Source organism: Polyodon spathula, chromosome 21, assembly GCF_017654505.1.
Source record: "Polyodon spathula isolate WHYD16114869_AA chromosome 21, ASM1765450v1, whole genome shotgun sequence".
Taxonomy (NCBI): Eukaryota; Metazoa; Chordata; class Actinopteri; order Acipenseriformes; family Polyodontidae; genus Polyodon; species Polyodon spathula.
Genome location: NC_054554.1, coordinates 28777987 through 28798118, shown reverse-complemented (window position 1 = coordinate 28798118; position 20132 = coordinate 28777987). Strand labels below are relative to the sequence as shown.

The window sequence follows — 20132 nt, the reverse complement described above, 5'->3', positions numbered from 1 at the left end:
ACAGGGCACGTCTGTTTAATTACAAGATTCTAAACACGCCCCCTCCCAAAAAGCCACACCCATATATATTATATGAACGTGTATTTGACTCCAAGTGCCGTTGTCCTCATTTGAAGACAGGCTGTTATTTTAATTTTGTCTTTAACTATGTTGTTATGAAATGTTACTCTAGTTTTGTTAACTGCAAATGTTTAGTCTAAATGTAATGTATCAAATGACATAAATACAGCTTGTGTTCGGTACCTAATGGGTTAAGACAAGTTTTAGTGAGTTAAACCAGTTTTAAAGCAGAGCTATTCAGGTTGTCTAAAAGCATGTTTTAAAGGCTGTTGGTTGCTGACGTTGTCAGTTTAATACAGGTATGTTCACAATGGGGTTGGTCGGAGTTGTCATCACCTCCCTTGCAGACAAGACTTCATTTGGGACAGCAGGGAGGGACAATCCCTTGTAAACGTTTTACCACCATACATTAGCACATCACCTATGCAGTTTATCATGCCCACTTGTTATTATCATATGTATCTGTTCTTGTCTAATTTACCAAGCCTTCCCTTTATTCTGCAGTGGCTTAACTGTGATTTACTACCTCTTTCCATTCTTTCGATTTACTTTTTATAAGAGCCAGGGCGAGACTGTTTTTTAGTGATCGTTTCACAGGTTACAAGTCTTGGAAGAGCAGCCCCACGGTACAGAGGCTCCCTTGGAAGAGACTTAAAAATCGGCACGTGGTGTGCATTGACAAATACTGTAATACTCCTCTCCAACTCGTCAGAGTTCTCGGGTATATACTGCCATCTAGTGGACACCGGTGCATAATTTCAACACCGAAGCAATAGCTTTCACGGTGCAATGCTCGGTTAGGTTTCTCCATTCTCTGTCGGTGCGCGCTCGTCCACAGGATTAATTAATGCAATTCATGTTTTTCCTTCCTGGCTGATGATGCATTGCGCAGGCTTTATCTGCAGGGTGCAACATGCATTACATTTGTCCAGTACACATCGCTCAATATTAGCGGCATCCAGTACCATGCACTGGTATTATTGCAAATGGACCATTCTAATGAACACCAGTGGTAATTTGGAAAGAGGTGCCGGGGCGCACATTCAATATTATAACAAGTCTATTTGAAAGAGTATTGTGCGTACTAGCGACTATGTATTTTGCCCGTCCACTTTTTTTTTTTTTTTTTTTTTTTGCTCTGTGTGTATGCACATTATCAGCGTAGTGAATGCAACAGAACCCGCAGTTTGTGGAGATTGCAATAAATAAATAAATAAATAAATACTATTTAGGCTAGATAGTTGTCAGCTTGGTTTGTTTTTATTCTCCATCAATTAAATTATATTCATTGAAAAAATGACAAGAGAGAACCCGACCGTTCTTATTGCTGTTTTGTATTTTTTGAATAGGGGGCGTTAGCAGGGTAATGCGCGGGGGTGCAGGCAGGCATGAACGCGTTTAAGATCAACACCAATCCTAAATGCCGTTCCTGTTATTAAGCAGAAGTATAATCGGAAGCAGGGGTGTTGAAAAATAACAGAAGCCAATTTTCACGTTAGTGAAGTAGGCTACAATATACACATTTTCATTAAAAACGTGTTGTTTATTGAAATTGATGTTCAGCTCTCATACTGAATCTTGCTGTGTACTGCTCATTCAATCAAACCAAGTAGTGTATGAATTTGCTTGTATTGTTCAAGACGTTTTTCAAACCAAATAAGCATTGTGTATTAAAAAAAAAGACAATAGAGTCGCAGTCCTTGTTTCGCAGCGTGTCACCTCTATGGCACACAGCTGAAATGGTGAAATAATTCAATGTCTCTAGCAATACTGTCTGTTTAGCGCACGCAGGAACTTGCAGAAATGATAAAACTGTGTCTAGAATTGTAAGAAAACACATTTGAGAGCAAAATATTTTATGACTTTTTTTTTTTTTTTTTTTTTTTTAACTTTCATAGCTGAAGAAGTTCCGGGGCTATGCCTTGTCAAACCCAAAGATGCCGGCACAAATTAACCACGGATTGAACACCAACAATAGAAAGGGACACAAAACAAACTGAAACGGACTTCATTGGGGGAAAAAAAAAAAGAAAATCCAACAACAAAAGTATTGCAAGTCAAATCTATGATCAAACAATAATGTAATAAACAAAACACTGAAAATAAAAACGGAGGAAACTGTGCAGAAAAAAATGAGATGGAGATCGAGAGAAAGTCCCGACTTTTAAATATGCCACTCAATATTGACGGTATCCTTTCAAGTAAGCACCATGGATAACGTACACAGCATGCTTACTTCAGGCGTGCGGCATCAGCTGCCAAAAGATGCGCTGCTTCAGCGAGTCATCCTTACTAACGCAACCCAGCTAGCCTCTGCTCTGCTTCAGCGAGTCACCCTTACTAACGCAACCCAGCTAGCCTCTGCTCTGCTTCAGCGAGTCATCCTTACTAACACAACCCAGCTAGCCTCTGCTCTGCTTCAGCTAATACAAAGATACAATCCCATGTGCTCTGTGCAAGTCACTGGAGATAATGCAATTCACAAGTTTGAACAGGGTCCACCAAGTGATACCGGGTCAGCGCTCACCCCGAGCCCTGGAATTTGATAATCTTATGGGAGAGGACACTTATTATATAATGAAGGCACACTATACAATACGTTCATCATTCACTGGGGCTATCTGTACAAAGAGGGTTTCATCCCATGCGTTCTAGATTTTAGTCGAGGTTCAATAAAGGTTCAATAAAGATTCATTCTTAACCAACGAACAACAGACGTCTCTACATATTCAGTCCTAAACAGAATCATTCAAGTGAACAGAACGCGAATTAGGGGTTCCGAATTCGACTATTCACATTTGCAAGCTATAAAGGAGTGTTCTACAATACAAATGAAACATACATTTATGCAACACATTTTAAACACTTTGGCAGCCCTATTTGTCGTATGATGCACATGAAGTTTATTCTGAAAGAATTCATATAAACACTAATTTGTTTAATTAATAAACATGTTACTCAGCAGTAGCATGGAACCCCTCATGATTCTATCAAGAACTCATTTATTTCAGATTCAGATTCTAATTTGTCCCACAGCTCCGCATCCAGGACACATTGTCCGAAACGTCCTGTTCTAAACAGCCCCATTCCCTCCCAACCCCTCCCCTCGTTCCAAAACAATCAACGATTACCAATGAACTGTTGGAAAATGTGCACCTTCCACCATAGGAGCTTCAAAACATATAGCCAAGGCTTTTGATACCATGACGCCAGATTGTGTGTTATAGAGGGAGGGTTATAAGCAGCGAACGCTCCCGTAGGCTATATCAGATGAAGTGAAATTCGATTCGCAGAAAGTGGCTCTTCAGCGTCGCCAGAGTATTATGGCAGAGGAATGAAATGCAATCATTTGAATGAGGACACCCGCTTCTCCATACCTTCAGCTGTCTGCGCGGTACACTTGTGAGGCTCACGCAATAGGTAAGTCTAATACAATGGGGAAAAACTAAATGGCAATATTATTAATAATATGGGTTTAAATCGTACATGCTGACAAGCACACATATTTCATCTCAGTTGTTACAGATATATAGATATATATATATATATATATATATATATATATATATATATATATATATATATATATATATATATATATGAGCATCAAAAGAAACTTGTCACTTATATCTGAGCATCAAAAGAAACTTATCACTGATATTTGGATAAAATTCACTAGATGTGATCGAAAAATGACAAACTCTGTTTTAGAGCAGGTGCAGCGACTTTTTATTGTGCTGATTAACAGTTGACATCACGAAGATGCTGCAGAATGATCTGTCGATCTTGGGCAGGTGTTGTGACTCTTGGTCTCCCAGTTCGTGGCCTGTCATTGACAGAGTCTGTCTGGTTATACTGTCTCGCCAGGTTTGAAATTGCTGGCTGTGAGCACCCAAGACGGCGAGCCACAGTACGCTGCCCCAGTCCAGCCTCCAGCATGATGATTGCATGAAGGCGCTGCTCTCTTGACAGACGTGGCACATTGTTTTTTTCTGTGATTTTCTTTATTGCTTTTATTCAAGCTTGCAATTCAACAGCTGAAATCGCTCCCTATCCAGAGTCCAATCAACTGCCTCGCTAATTAGGTGATTAAGTGCTTCAGTCAGTCACTCAAGCGAGTCATGATCAATGATGAATGATCGAGTGATTAAAAAGAAACCAAAAACATTTTGTCAATGTCCATCATTTATATACATTATTTTATGTGTTACCTAATAATTGTGTTATAATAGTGAAAAGTTTCTTTTGATGCTCGGTATACTTCTGGGGGTTGTATTTTTAAACTATGCATGTAACATACATGTACTTTAACACGTTTGCACACACAGACGCATTATAAAAGTTCTGGAAGCGACTGGACAGATATAGCATTCTTGTTATATCGCATGCATACAGGTGCTGAGCCCAAGGCTGGGTTGCAATACTTTACGCTTGGCAAGTTGCATGACAGAATACTGCTTAATATCTATGGGACTCACACAATGACCAGCACACTAAATTTAACATTAAGTTACATTATGTATTGCGCTAGAAGTGTTCTGTTAGAAGCGTAGACGTGCATTATAGTAGCCCTTTTAAAACTAAACGCAACAAGCATAATGTGAGTTTAATTTCGCAAGACCTCAATGTGTGTGTGTGTGTGTGTGTGTGTTTTTACCTATATGAACTACTCGTGCGATTGACGAGGTACCCTGGAATATTGATCTCCCAAGAAGTGATGGCATCCGACAACTTATCGCTTGTTGCTGCTTCGAGAAACAATTCTTCTGCAAACTACACGGGTAAGTGACAGGCGGGCGAGGCTGTATGCTAGCGCAATAGTAGTAACGCACGTGTGCCGCCAAGCACCTGCCGAAAGAGTGCAAATGTTTTCAGCGCTCCGGTGGACCAAGAACCCGGATTTTAATTCAGCACCACGGCACTCGGAACAGCTCCTGCGGCTGTTCGTTGTCTAAAGGGTACTTCATTTAAAAGACAGATTTAATATGTGTTTGTTGTGTATATTTTTTCTATGGCAGTTTCTGCTTGGATCATTAGTGTGTCCTGATTAATAGATAGTAGGACTTTTTTTCCCAGCCACTTTCTCCTATTACTATTAAAGTTATGTAATATGTTAAATATCATGTCTTTTGAATGTGTGCTATAAATAAGCCCACCGCCTCACTCAACAGCTTTCCTACCTTTTTAATGATAATCGGCTTCTTTTAGAAGCTGCCTTGGTTGCACAAACAGGAATTTCATTCTGAAGTGCTTATTAATTATGCTAAATAGTAACCCAGATAGGAAAACCCTTTACGCCTCTGAATAGTTGTATTTCCAAATCCCCCCCTTTACATGCTAAGCTGACAGATATCACTTAAACGGAAAGGCACCTGTTCTGAATGTGTTACTTGCATGATGAAATTCCCTGTCTATTCCATTATTTTCATTCTACGCAATCTTTTGGTACAATCAGTGATCATGAGCAAGGATACGGTTTTGGCATGGTGATTTTTAATACATTTTACGAGCGAGAAGTTGAAAACCAATTTCCCAGTGATTAATTAATTGATTCTTGATGCTCTTTCAAATGTAACCAGGCACAGCACATGAGTAAATACAAGAGAAAATTATAAGCAGATTCATTACCAGTTTGTGAATGAGATCTTTAAACTTCATATCATGTATTGCATTTGGCTGGCCATTCAGTACTTGAGACTAAAGCTGAGGGAATACAAAGCTACTTTTTTCAGGAACAGCAGCTTAAAAGACTGGGTGACCTAGTTTGAGGCAAATTTGCTGTATCAAACCCCAATGCCTGAAACCTCATCTCCTGAAACCAAGCTCAAAGCCACAAAGTGGCTTTGTGCTCCCTCAGCTTAAGTGCTGTGTAAGCCATTTTAATGGTCTGAGAAGTTTTCACATGTAATTCAATCAGAAAAAAAACAATTACCTAAAAACAACTAACATACATAATATGTAGCTAGGGTTATATACCTGTTTTGTTGTTTTGTCAGAACTTCAATGGCATTGAAACCTCATTATATGACATGCTTGAAGAAAGAATCAGTAATTCATTTTAAAAGCAGAGTGAGTGCTTTGATGTTGTACTCACTCACAGCCACATTCTTCTGTGTAATTATTTGTATTATTATGATGTTTTCAGCTGCTGCAGAAAGGCCTCTGCACTACACCAATGTGATCATGCCGAGCATCTTTGGGATCATCTGCTTCCTGGGTATCACTGGGAACTGCATCGTCATCTACACCATTTTCAGGAAGACCAAGTTCCGAGCAAAGCAAACAGTACCGGACATTTTCATCTTCAACCTCTCCATCGTGGACCTCCTGTTTCTCTTGGTCATGCCCTTCCTGATCCACCAGCTCCTGGGCAATGGCTCCTGGTACTTTGGCTCTATCATGTGCACAATCATCACGGCGCTGGACACCAACAGCCAGATCGTCAGCACCTACATCCTCACCGCCATGACCATGGACCGCTACTTAGCCACGGTCCACCCCATCAAATCCACCTACATGCGAACACCTTGCACTGCAACCATGGTCATCTGCCTGGTGTGGTTCCTGTCCTTGCTGACCATCATCCCTGTCTGGATGTACACAGGTTTGGTGTCCCTCAAAGACGGGTCGGTTCAGTGCGCCCTCCTCCTGCCCAATCCTGCCACCGACATCTACTGGTACACCCTCTACCAGTTCCTGCTGGCCTTCGCCTTCCCGCTCATCATCATCTGCGTGGTGTATTTCAAGATCCTCCAGCACATGTCCACCACGGTCGCCCCTCTCCCCCAAAGAAGCCTTCGGGTGCGCACCAAAAAGGTCACCCGCATGGCTGTGGCTATATGCCTGGCATTCTTCATCTGCTGGGGTCCCTTCTACATCCTGCAGCTGGTCCATCTGGCTGTGCAGAGGCCCTCCATGGCCTTCATCTATGCCTACAACATTGCCATCAGCATGGGCTACGCCAACAGCTGCATCAACCCCTTCCTGTACATCACGCTGAGCCAGACCTTCAAAAGGCAGTTCATGGTGGCCATCCAACCGGCCCAGGAGCAGTTCCGGGTCAATAACAGCATGACCAATGGCAGCGTGAGTCTCAGGCTGGCTCCAGAGTCTACCCTGCAGTCTCATTTTTCCAGGGAGTACTCGCAGAATGCGCTCCCTCTGACTGTAGCGGCCCACTGAAGCAGAAGTGGGCTTGCAGCAATGCCTCAGGTTTGATTTTTGATCCTGATGGTTTATGCTGGTGAGGCAGTAAAGCCTTGAAGACCCCTTTCTCCTTGATGCTCATCTCAACACACAGCACCTTCACACACAGACAGACTGGCAGTGCTGTAGATTTCTTACATTCACACATAGTGGCCATTAATCATGACTAAACTGAATGAACAAGGCCACAGGCTAATCCAGCAGAACATTCTATGTAAGTGGATGGCAGGGTCTTACTGTCAAGTGGAATGTCAGAACCTCTGTAAGCTTAGACATGCTTTTATCACAATCTCAAGGTTGTCTTTATCATCCTTGAGTCATCACAAGCCAAAAGCAAACTGCGGCCTAGATGATTAATTTTGCTCCTTTGGAAGGCCAAGGGAGATCCAGACCCTATTTTGCCCAGATCTAAAGAAATTCTCCTTTGAGAGGGCAAGTGAGTCCTATTCCTTGGAAGTCAGACAATCCAAGGGCTGTGAAGGACTGACAGCCCCTGGGAAGGAATGAATCATTGTGTCTCATGGGAACAATTCACTGAAACCGCCTGCAAATGTGCCACTCTCTGTACACCAGCACTTTGTACCAGCATGGCTCTGTAGTAGCCATTTGGGATCAAATTCAATGAGCTATGGTGCAGCGCATGATGTAAAGGGAATATGCAGCTTAGAATAGACCACATTGTTTTTCAAGTGCCAGGGAATCTTTCCGCTGGTACATAACAAATACATCAAGGCAGCTGCTGTATCAGCTGCTTTCTGTTATCAGATTGGGCAAATGGCAGTTTCAAATCCAAATTTTTTTTTAGCTGACAAAAAACAGAATCAGGTGAATTCGACGCAGTTCAAAGGTCACAGAGCGACATGATTTTTTGGAATCAGGAATGACAGACATATGTCCAAACAAGCTCCTAAACTTGCTTCATACTAGGAATCCAGAAGTGATTAATTGGGCTAATAAGTATGAGCAGAAAGACTAATTATCATTTCAGTGAATGAAGCTATGCTAACATCAAATGTCAGGCTGTATGCTTCTTGACTCTTTAGGCACAGACCTGCGTATATGGATGTCAGTTCACTTTGACAATTATGTTGAACAAATGCCTCTTAGGTAGAACAGGCATTCTTGCTAGGGTCAATATAATTAGTATTTTCATCCAGGCAGCTCTGAGAATTTAAACCAAGCTCCTTGTAAACAAGCAGATCTCAGGTTTGGCTCTTTAAAAATCAATAACCCTGAGGTATAAGAAAAGAGTTTCTGTTTAATCAGAATGTCTCGTACTTGATGTATTCATTATTGTTTTGCTTGGATAAACACACACCAGCAGTCAAATCCTTATGCTATGCGGGAGAATTTTCTTTTTGACTCAGAACAGATTCAAACAAAGAATAGATTATGCCGTCTGTGTGGGTTTTGCAGAGCAAGTGTCATGCTGTTTGTTTTTGCAGATTCATTTATAGCTTGTCAAAAGTGTTGCTTTTATAGTGCAATGAATCTCCTCCTAACAGCTGATCAGGTAATAATACTGACATCAGCATAAGACCAGCACTTGCCTCTTCACTACAACGCTTGCTCTTTAGTCGAATGGTAAGACTTTGAACCGTATGGTTAGCAGTTCACATCCAGCCATTGTCTTTCCATTCAATTCAATGGTCTGTTGGTTCATTACAGTTGAAAGGAGAATACAGGTTTAGTGGACTGAGCTGAAGTCTTTGTAGTTGCATGTTTTCTCTTCAGTGTCTCTATGGCTGTGTCTATTAAATGTACAGTGCATGTGAAGAATGGACATGTGCTCTGAAACTGTGAGCTGTCCACTCCCCAAACCACCTTTCATTCAAAGATGGGATGCATTTTACAATAACACTTTAGTTCTGGGAATTGGCATTAACAATTAACAATGCATTTATAAGTGAATTACAAAAGGTGCCAGAAACAATATTATACAGTGAGTAAGAAACAGAACACCAGTGATAATGTTGCAAGAGCTCCTGAACAGAGTAAGGAAATCTATACCATTATTATCACTCCTTCAAATAATATCCCTTAGAAAAGTTTTAACGCATAATAAAGCACAGTGACAGCATGGTCAAGCATAAGTAAAGATTGTAAAGCACAGAGAAAATCATGACAAATTAGTGTGATCGATGGTAAATGCATATTATAACCATGAGAAAAGCATGGGAAAAGTGAAAAAACACAGTGGTAAACTTTTATAAGGGATGTTTCTGCAGCAACACAATGTGATTGGCTTATTAATTGTATTAATATAATGTTGTTGTTCATTAATTTGATGTTAAGCAAAAAAACAAAAAAGTTAAGTGACACTGTGATGTGCTATGACTGTACCGTATCAAAGTGCTGTGCAAGAATGTACTTTCTGTTTTAGAAACTATAAAGAGTGACTTTGTATTGTGTATTGTCTGCCTCGTATTTTTTGGACGGTGAATGTTTCTATTGGCAGCAGTGGTGTAGTTCAGCCAGAACTTGCATATAGGCAAGCTAAGTCACGTGACGAAGACGACAGCAACAGTGCATCGACGAGGACTGTGGACACAAACACAAACGAAGCCAATGACACACAGACACGTACAGTAAAGCACTCTGACAAGATGGAGACTGACCCTTTGTGGAAATACGTTTAGAGATTACATGAATGCATGACCTATTGTATGTTATTCATGTAATAATTCTTGTTTAAGAACATCTATATTTCAGTGGGGTTCTGGTAGCTTCAGATTTAGGAGCACACTACTGGCGGTCATGCATCCAGTTACCATTTCACAATTTGCCACTCACACTTACACAATGTGTGTTCCCTTGGTGAGGAAGGGAACTATCCCAGCTTGTGCCCTTATCTAATGTAATGCCATGCCATGAAACATACCTTTCCACAGTTTCCAATAATTGCTTAACTGTAGCAGGACCACGGAGTCATTACAGAATCTGTCCTGTCTGAGTGGCCAGAAATCACAGTCAATGGAGATTATTCATTTGTTCCTCATTGTAACAAATAAATGAGCTATCAAGGGAGACAGGCGTGATTCCAAGTCCTATTTTGCCATTAATTGTGAACATCCCACACCGCTTTTCTAGGAAATGATAAATGATACTGTATAATTCAGTTATTTTTAAAAGACCAAACTGTCTAGCTGAACACTGTTCACCGTTTATTAGTTCCAAATTGACATATGTGACCACAGTCAGTTTTTGTTATCTTACTAATTAGCAGTAGAAAACCCTTCTAGCTGTTATTCCATTCAAGGTTACCGTGCCCAATTGTTTACCAGATTTCATCCCATTCATTTCTGCACATGCTTTATCTCTCCAATCGTTTTAAACCTGCGTTACTCTTCTTATGCCAAAAGTCACGTTTTACTCTCATATGATATTTCCAACACCTTTCCATTCTATGCCTGCTTCAGCTCAGCATGCCAGCTGTGTGCCCAAGCTTCTTTTCATCGCAGCTTCTATTGCTTTTTCTCCATACACCTCCATGCATCAATCAGCCGAATGCAAAGATGATAGTTGCAGCTATTATTAGGATCAACCACACCCCGATGAAACATTTCAAAGGAGCTTATTCAAATGCTGTTTTATGCCCCCCTCCCTCTCCCCCACCTCCTTGTCCTCAAGCCTCTTGAGGCAACATTTTACTTGCAGCTGATGCAGAGAACGTTTTCTCAGTAGCTGGTTTAGGCAGGAGATCATAGACACACTCAGGATATACACAGACCACAGGCAGCGCACATGTGTCCTCATCACTTCTACCCTATCCGACGACTCCCACAGCAACCACTGCTGGAATTGGAAAAAGTTATTTGTTCTGCGTTGGCTAAGTCTAGATGAAAGGTACATAGTGAGCCGGTGGGTCAATTGATTTTATAACATCCAAAAGAGAATCAAAAAACACCAGCGACCTCATAACAAACAGACTCCAGGGGCCGTATTACTCCAGTCTGTAATTACATTTTTTTTTTTTAAAAATAAAAATTACAAAGCAAGAACCAAACAACTAAAATGTGTGTGTCAAATTTGCTTAAAACGCTTTGAAAACATGACCCTAAGTCCTGTAGATGGGTTAAATGCATGCTGTGGAATTGAGAATATTATTGGATTTCAATAGGTCCCTTACGGAAATGTCCTATAGGATCCCATAGTGGTATTATAGCACATTATGGGACTAAAAACGTTTTAAAGAAATCTTATATGGTATTCTATAGGACTTGACCAATTTACTATAGGCCTTTCTATAGGTTATTTCCGTAAGGGGGTTATATCGACAGCCCCATGTTTTTCGCAAATACAAAATAACAGGAATTGTAACATATAAAACGAAATGCAAATATAAAAAGAAATAACACAGAAAAGCATTATAAAACAAACAGAGTGATACTTTTAAATCGGGAGGTTTAGACATTACATACTTTAAATAAATAACGCAATCGTAACCGTCAAGGCTCAGCCGTTACCATAGACACGGTCTGAAGGGAACCGGAAGCTCTGACTAACTTTTTTGCGCAGATGTATAATTTGGAACGAGGCATTTGAGAATTAAAATTGTGATGGAAGAGAAAATTGCCTAAATCTCGCATAACGATTAAGCAACCCTGCAAATAATTTGAGCATAGTGGGATGTATGCAGCTGACGTCGGCAGGAATGGGAGTCGAATGATACGGTCGTTAGGCATCATCAACTGTTTATATATAGAATTTTATCAGCATTTACTGTAAATAGGCAGTTGATTAAAACATATGTTGTTAAAACATGTTAATTAATGTAGTTTAAACATGATGTATACTATGCTAGTACTGATAAACATTGTTTTGAGATATTTTATCAATGTGTGTCTAATAAATTGATATTTGTAGAACAAAATTAAATGGAAAACTATATAAAAAAAAATAAAAATTCCCAGTGCTCTAGTTATATGCATTTCGAAAGGAAATGACAAAGGCCAGCATGTAGATGTATTGGAATTGGAAATGTAATTTATTTTCTCCTGCAATAGCTATAGCAAAGACTAGATTAATACCTGGACAGCTCTTGCTATAAATAAAACTCCAATGTATTTTAGTGCGTAAACAGCATTATGTAGTTATCTTATTGTCACAACAGTACAGAGCAAGATAGGAATAGTTTAATGAAAACAGAATAAAAAACAAAGCCATTAATAACACATCTATAGATGTTATATAAACAGATCAGTAAACTAAAGTAGTGACCCAAAGTCTCTCAAACAAACACAGGCAGAGCTTCGTAGAGTAAAACAGTGTGATATATTTGAAAATTACCACAGCACTGGAATCCATATGTATGTATTCCTTTAATACTGGCTTCCAAGCACATCTCAAAATCCATAAATAAATTACATATACCTAATATCCCATCATTTACTTATCATTAAATGAACTTCACATTGAGTTTTAGCACAGTGTCTGCCTCTGGTCTGATGCTCTGGGATTGCAAAATGAAATTGTCAATGTGAGTGACTCAGCTTCTTGGTCAATGCGTCTCATAATACAGGAGCAGGAATCAGACACAGAATCTCATATATATATATATATATATATATATATATATATATTATTAGATTTCACCCCACGCTTGTGACAGAGAAACACAAGAGCATTGATTGTGAATGAGCCTCAAGTGTATTGCTACAGAAATCTGGGGTCTATATTTAGCAAACCGCTTTCTTATATGCGCATTATAAATTCAATTGCATGTATATCGCAATAATATTTCAATCGCATTAAAGTTGCTGCATTATTACAGAGTTACAGTTAACGGATCAACATTCTAGAATGTGTTTTTTTCTGGATTCGCACAAATCCATTGTTTTGGACACAAACTGGCATTTAGAAATCTAGAATTATTATTTTTCTCTGGGTTGCTTAGCAACCTTTAGTTGAAGAGAAGGGTTTATCAATGAAAAAGCAAAGCAGGTGTGTGCGGTCTCTGAGAGAGATTCAGGATTGACAGGAAATTAATAGTCATGTGTTCAGGACTGGAGTCAGAAGATCCCCCAAACAGTGGAACCAAACCAAAACCAGGAGCCAACAAAATCCACATGGGTTCAATTCAAAAAAACTTTTCATGAAGGTTCACAGTGTGTCAAATCCATTTTTGATTGGGTAACATTAATATGAAGTATCTCTAATTACGATGTATTTACATACTAGTTAGTTAGTAAATACATGTGTACAAACACATAATTACTGTTATTATGCATAGTTACAATGTACTTAAAAGGTATATAAGGACCTTTTTTTTTTTTTTTACATTTTGACCACTTTTTCAAAGTTTTAAATTGCTTTCCCTGCCTCAAGATGGCTTCACATGTACCTGCATGGACCTCTCAGAACTACATTTCCCACCATGCTCCTGCTCACACATGTAACTAATTGTGTCATGTGATTGAACATGTGCTGTCCGAGGGAGCCTGGTGGTAAAGTGGGTTATTGCACTTTCCTTTCCCTGCTGGAGATCTGGGTCAGAAGAGAAAGAGAAGTGAACTCAGGATAGCAATGGGTCCTGTGCTTAAACAACAGGCTCTGCTCTGTTGTCTGCCTCTTGTTCAAAAATAATTTCATCATTTTCCTGGAAACACTAAAAAAACTAAACAATTGATCTAATAAACATATAATTGCAGAGCTCAAGATGCATATCGATACAGCTCTCTATCCAAGGCGAATCAGGATCCAACATGATACTCATCAATCACTGAAGGAAAAAAATCATTGATAAACTGAAAACTATTTGGATAATGAGCTAATCTTTCAATTAGAATTCCTCCTGTGTAGCTGGTATTAGGGCTTGCCAAGACCCTCACATTTACAGCCTGGGACACTTTTGGGTTCAGTTTAAAACTTAATAAATCTTCACTCTTTTTTAACACTGCAAACAATAGCTTTAATGGCTTGATATTACTTTGAGATGTCACGTTTTGAAATCCCATGTTTTATGTTTTTTTAAAATCTATATTCACTTTCATATACATTAAACACAAAGAGCTCACCCCAATACCTACGCAACGTGTACAGGAGAACCTGACAGCGGACTGCACCCTACATGGGACGAAATGATGAACACACCTTCTTTAATGCCAGGGCACCTAACGTGCAACAGCACAAAGAAAATTTAGCTGAAGAAGTATGATTAAACTCAATACCGGAGCAGCTGAATTCAGAACCCTCGATTGCAAACCCATACAATGACAAGCATTAGGAAAGCTAATCAGATGAAAAGATGTGATGCTTCTGACTGAACTCTACTCACTTTTAAAAGTACCTCAGCTAACACAGAGCTATTACATCCCCACGGTATTGCCCTCTCCTGCAGTTTCTTGATGTTATTGATGTACCTTATTATAGCAGTTCCACGGGGGGTTATTTTAGTGCTAATGTACGGCACAGTACAGCAGATGTATTTTTGGTTTCGCTTTGTGCTGGATTTGTTTGCAGGCGAATGGATAAGAAAATGGCAAAAACAAATATTTGAGGGGGAAAAAATCTAAACTTTTCCTAAAGCTACAGCCTGATGGTAGCTCAGCAGATTCTTGGAGCTCAGGTGGGCTCTTTGCTCATCTCTGAGGCCTTTGCAGCTCTGAGAAGATGTTTTTCCAGTTAAGCCGATTCCTGCTTGACAGGATTATTTCTGAACTAATCCCTCAAGTGACCTTTTACAGATATTAATTAGAAAACATGTTGGATGCATCTTCTAGGCATTACAAAATGTTATTTACAACCACTTAAAAAAAACCCAAAAAAACCCAATTTGTTCACTGTTTTTCCTACTGGAAAACAAAAACACCACACACCAGATCCCATAGTTATTTCAATACAGTCTGACAGAGTACATCACAATGCCTAGTGATACTAGGGTAACACCTTGAATTATGTGCCTCAAATTACTGTGTATTTACTTAGTAAATACATATGTACTTACACATAATTACAATTTTATTATGCACAGTTACAATGCACTTAATTTGTACATTTTTTTGCATAATATGAATAACTCTTTTCTGATACAATTGTGTACTTACATATTGTGCAAAAATATGAAGTACATTGTAACTATGCATAATAACATTGTACAGTGCATCAATAAGGCAAAAGTTTGCTGTATTTATTTTTGAGTAATATTTCTTTTTTTAAATTTACACTTTTCTTTTAGAAATGGTAATTTTCATGACGAACTACATATTACATGGCAATGGGTATATTTCACGGATATCGTAAAATTCTTGATAACTGGGAAAAAAATAATAAAATACAGCCTTAATCATAGAATATGGTCAAATTTGCATTCAGGACAAGTGAGGGACATTTACATATGCTTTGCATTAATTAGGAAGATTAGAATTTCAAAGGCACCGTTGATACCTTTTTTTTTTTTATCAGAATGCAAGTTGCCTGGCAACTTGTTAACAAGTTTATGCAATCAATATAAATCTGCTGCAGAATGAATGTATCATGCTCATACAGACAAACTGAAATATACTAGAGCAAGGCACTTTTTAAAAGCTCTCTGTTTCCACAGCATGCTTAACAATCAGCTATCCAAGGAGGAATATAATATTCAAAAGAGATTTGAAAAGATTGCTGCCCAAGGTAATTCACAAGTAGCACACAATAACCTGAAACTGTGGGCCACAGTGTTGATTCTGCTGCCATTAATAGGATTTCAAGAACAAGACCCTAGGCCACATTACACTACCGAGTGTAGATTGCAGTGCAATCTGGATGTGAACTCACACATGAGATCCTCGCTGCTTCTCTGCTAGCTGTGGAATTTCAGCACCACTAATCAAAATCAAGTGGAGATTATTGTTTTAGTCCCTGTGCTGCAACAAACAAATAAACTGCTGATGAAGAACCAGCGCGTGGTTCGCTGGTTTAAACCTAACCCCGTGCCATCTAAGCATGTAAGACCCTCTCCAGGGTCCTTGTTGAATTCTTGCCCAATTTATGGCATGTCGCTCTTTCCTGTGCATCTGTCCTCCCTAGTGTTTTTTTTTCAAAGCAATAAAATCCAGATTAGTTATTTTACACAGTTCATCTGGTCTGATTCCTTATTTTGGGTCCTTTAACAGCTGTAGCCATGACTGTTTATTTATGCTGGGACTCTGCAATGCTCAAGGTATTATGGGCAAAGGCAAAATCCCAACTAGTGGTTTTTATTAGGAAGGGGCTGCGCAACAGCACCATAGCAGGGACTATATACAGATTTATTTATATAGATATAGTTGAGGACTGACTTGAGAATTGGTATTAATCAAGAACTCATTTCCTTGATCTGGACTCTCTCTAAGTGTTTCGGCCAAGGCCTGGCGTGTGTCTTTGTGTCCCTCGCTGTATGATTCTGTAACCAGTTTGAATGTGCTCATCTCACATGTAGAATGTCGCAGGGTGTCTCATATCGCTATAGTTTTTAATGCTCAAAATGTGACAAATGATTTATCGTGACAAGTTACACCTTACACATGATGTGGCTGGCTGATTTCTCATACGTGATTTCAAATGACGGTAATATGTACAGTAGGTTTATTCTAGCCCTAAAGACATACTTAGATTTTTCATAGCAATGGTCTCAAATCGTCTTCCATACAACAATATAGAGTGACAGCACTCTAGGCTTGATGAAGTGAAGCTTGCTGCCTGCACATTGAGTTCACGTCATTTCTGCATAGCAAGCGAGTTGAAAAGCTGCTTTAGATGCAGCCATTGTGAACATTTAAAAGTATAATTTCCAAGGTCTGCAGACTCCCTGATGAGATGCAGCACTTTTTATTTTTTGTTTAGAGAGCTCTATGCACGAAACTAAGCTTTTGAAACTGAACTGCACAGGCTAGCACATACACAGTGCTGAACACATGGAAAGAATCTATACAGCGGGTGCCAACCCAATCCTGCGGCTGCATTGCTTCCAGCACCAGTACCACTCCCCTTGAATAGTGGGATTTTAATTTTTACATTGTGTCACTACAGTATAGCAAACAGAGAACGCAAAAAAAATAAAAAAAATAAAATTCTAATGCAAATCAAATACACATTTTTCAAATTGTTGACATCAAGGGTGAGTAACATATTGATGGCAATTCTTCCTCGCAAAGACTGTTCAGCCTGGTAGGATAATCAACTTGCTTTTATCAATTACTGTGCTCTATGAATAGATATAATGTACATAGAATGATTTACACTGCAATGGAATGCTTCAACTCATGGCAATATAATATGAAAAGGCCTATTGGAACAGCAAAATGATACATATACGTATAGTAAGACTACATGAAGTGTCTCTAATTACTGTGCATTTAGGCTACATAGTAGTTACTTAGTAAATACATGTGTACTTACATATCACTACAATGTTATTATGCATAGTTACAATGTACTTAGTGTACTTAACTCATTTTGCTTCAGAAAGTTGAATGAAACCTGCTGAATAATATTACGGTAACATATTGAATTACACACCACTTTGTAGTTTTCCATCTACTGTACTTAATGGAAAACTGACAAAAATTGAAAAATGTGACATTTTGAAATCTAACATGAAATACTGTATTGCTATGATTATGATGGCTTCAAGGTAGACTTTTGCAGTATCATTTTGTAGTTTATTTGATTACATGATGTTAAATAAAAGATCTAAATTATGTTCATATAGTTTTTTAAGAGATAAAAAATTCTAGGTGATGCAAAAATTTTGGCCACAGCTGTACATTAATATTTTTTCTATATTTACCATTGTAAAGCATTAGTATGCATGCTGAATCAGGTGATATTTAATAACTGACATCTTACAAGAAAGCAGGGAATGAGCTGGCATGGATGCAGGTGGGAGTTTGCGTCTGCAAGGACCATTTATTAGCACTGCCTGCGAGTGTGGCGCCTATCACCAATAACCCAGCTGCTCTAACACACATTTCAATTTATATTGCAAGTTGCATCATCTATGTATACATGATACAGTATACAGAGTAGAATAGCACTCTGCGAGACTGCACACTGTTTTTCATCTAAGCAGCAAAAGCTGGGATCTCAGGTGGCCTTTTCTCCAGAGGAACGGAAATCTTTCCTGGATTAAAAAGTGCCTCTGAGAGCCAATCGGCTCAACAGCTCACAGTGTCTGTCAAAAAAGCAAGCAGGCTTCTTTGAGAAAGCAAGAAACTTTCCTCTACTCATCAGGGTAGACTACCCTGCCCTGCCTTCCAACTGCCTGCTGATATTGAGTATCCCTAATCACTGTGCATTTACACAGGTTACTATGCATTGTTACAATGTACTTAATGTGTAAACCCCTTTACATGATATAACCCTAACCCTTTTCTGTTATAATTGTGATATTTACATATATCGTGCAGATTTTACACATTAAGTACATTGTAACTATGCATAATAATATTGTAGTTATGTGCAAGTATACATGTATTTGCTAAGTACTATGAAAATACATAGTAATTAGAGACACTTCATGCCAATTGTTACCCTTTTCTCTTCCTTTGTGGTTAGTTGGGAATTGCTTTCAGCTTCATAACACAGGTATCTTTGACTGCACTGAATTCCAGCTAATCTGTTTTCTTCCAAGGATTTGTTTTTTTTGTAAGTGCACTTTTTTTTTGCAGATTTCTTGTGCTTTTACCATGCTTCCCTATTACATTCTGCTATGCTTTTAGTTTGGCACAGGGTGTATGTGGATGTAAAACACGATGAGATACTTAAAGATCTTAGATATGATATTCTACCTGAATAACAGCTCCAATATTAATGAAAAAGCATGCTTCTATTCAACTGAAACCAATTTCTCAAGCAGGCATGTCCCTCAGTGCTGGGATCAAAGACACCTCAATGAGGCTGAATGAACAAAGACATTGGGACCCTACATAAAGAGTGCAGCTCGATATGAAATGATGCATTAGTACTTGGAAATCTATTATAGTAGATAATTTTAGCTATGCTTTGAGTGAATAGCATCACCAAGAATGAGAATCACAGAAAAACAACTGGCACAACCCACTTAGATTTCATATGTTAGATGAACAGAAGTTTACTCATAATCCTGTACATCAAGTTTGCATTTGCTTTTAATGGTTGCTTGCATATAGGTTCTTGTATGTTTGTATTGACAGCGCTATATCCATATCTCCTATCCAAACAGCCTACATAATCGCGATCAACTGAAGCCAAGTCTTTGCTACTCACTTCATTCACAATCCCGTTTTCAACATGTGATCATCACGCATTGTCTTGCAGTTGTCTTGGAATTTAATGGATTTGTCAGACTGTTCCTGAACTTAATTATAACTCTGATTAAACGCATGTACATATCCATGCTAAATTCATTCATTTGAATGCATCTGATGAATACTTTCAGTTGGATTCTTGATATAATATGCAACTCTAATGACCCTATCCTAGCAACACAAAAGCACTTGCAAAGACTGTGAGCGACATGCAATATGTAACATTGCATCAAATTAAATATGAAGTTGTCTCACATGTCAAAAGAAATGAAATTGAAATAATTTTTACTGTTTTTTTTTTTTTTTTTTTTTTTTTTTTTTTTTTTTTTCCCCTCCTGGATATTTGCCATGTTTAATAACAGTCTGAGCACGGTGGAATTTCTGTAAAGAGGTCAGTATACAAATGACCACTAGGGGTGCACTAGATTTGTTCCCCATCACTTTCATCCCACCTGAAACATTGAGTTTGTTAAAAACAAGCGATGATGGAACATTTAAAAAAAAAAAAAGTTCACGTATTACTGCAAAAACATAGAACCCTGAGGTTTGTTTTCCCTTTTTTCATTTTTTTTCACATAACAACAATATGAACTTGAATACTCTGTAGTAAATTAGCCA

General features: G+C 38.7%; 1 protein-coding gene across 1 annotated transcript; it reads left to right on the top strand.

Annotated features, from left to right (window-relative positions):
- The first annotated feature begins 6195 nt into the window (after nt 1–6195).
- Nucleotides 6196–7242, top strand: LOC121296262 (melanin-concentrating hormone receptor 1-like). Its single transcript, XM_041221602.1, has one exon. It carries the CDS (start codon nt 6196–6198, stop codon nt 7240–7242), a length of 1047 nt encoding a protein of 348 aa, XP_041077536.1.
- The last annotated feature ends 12890 nt before the right edge of the window (nt 7243–20132 follow it).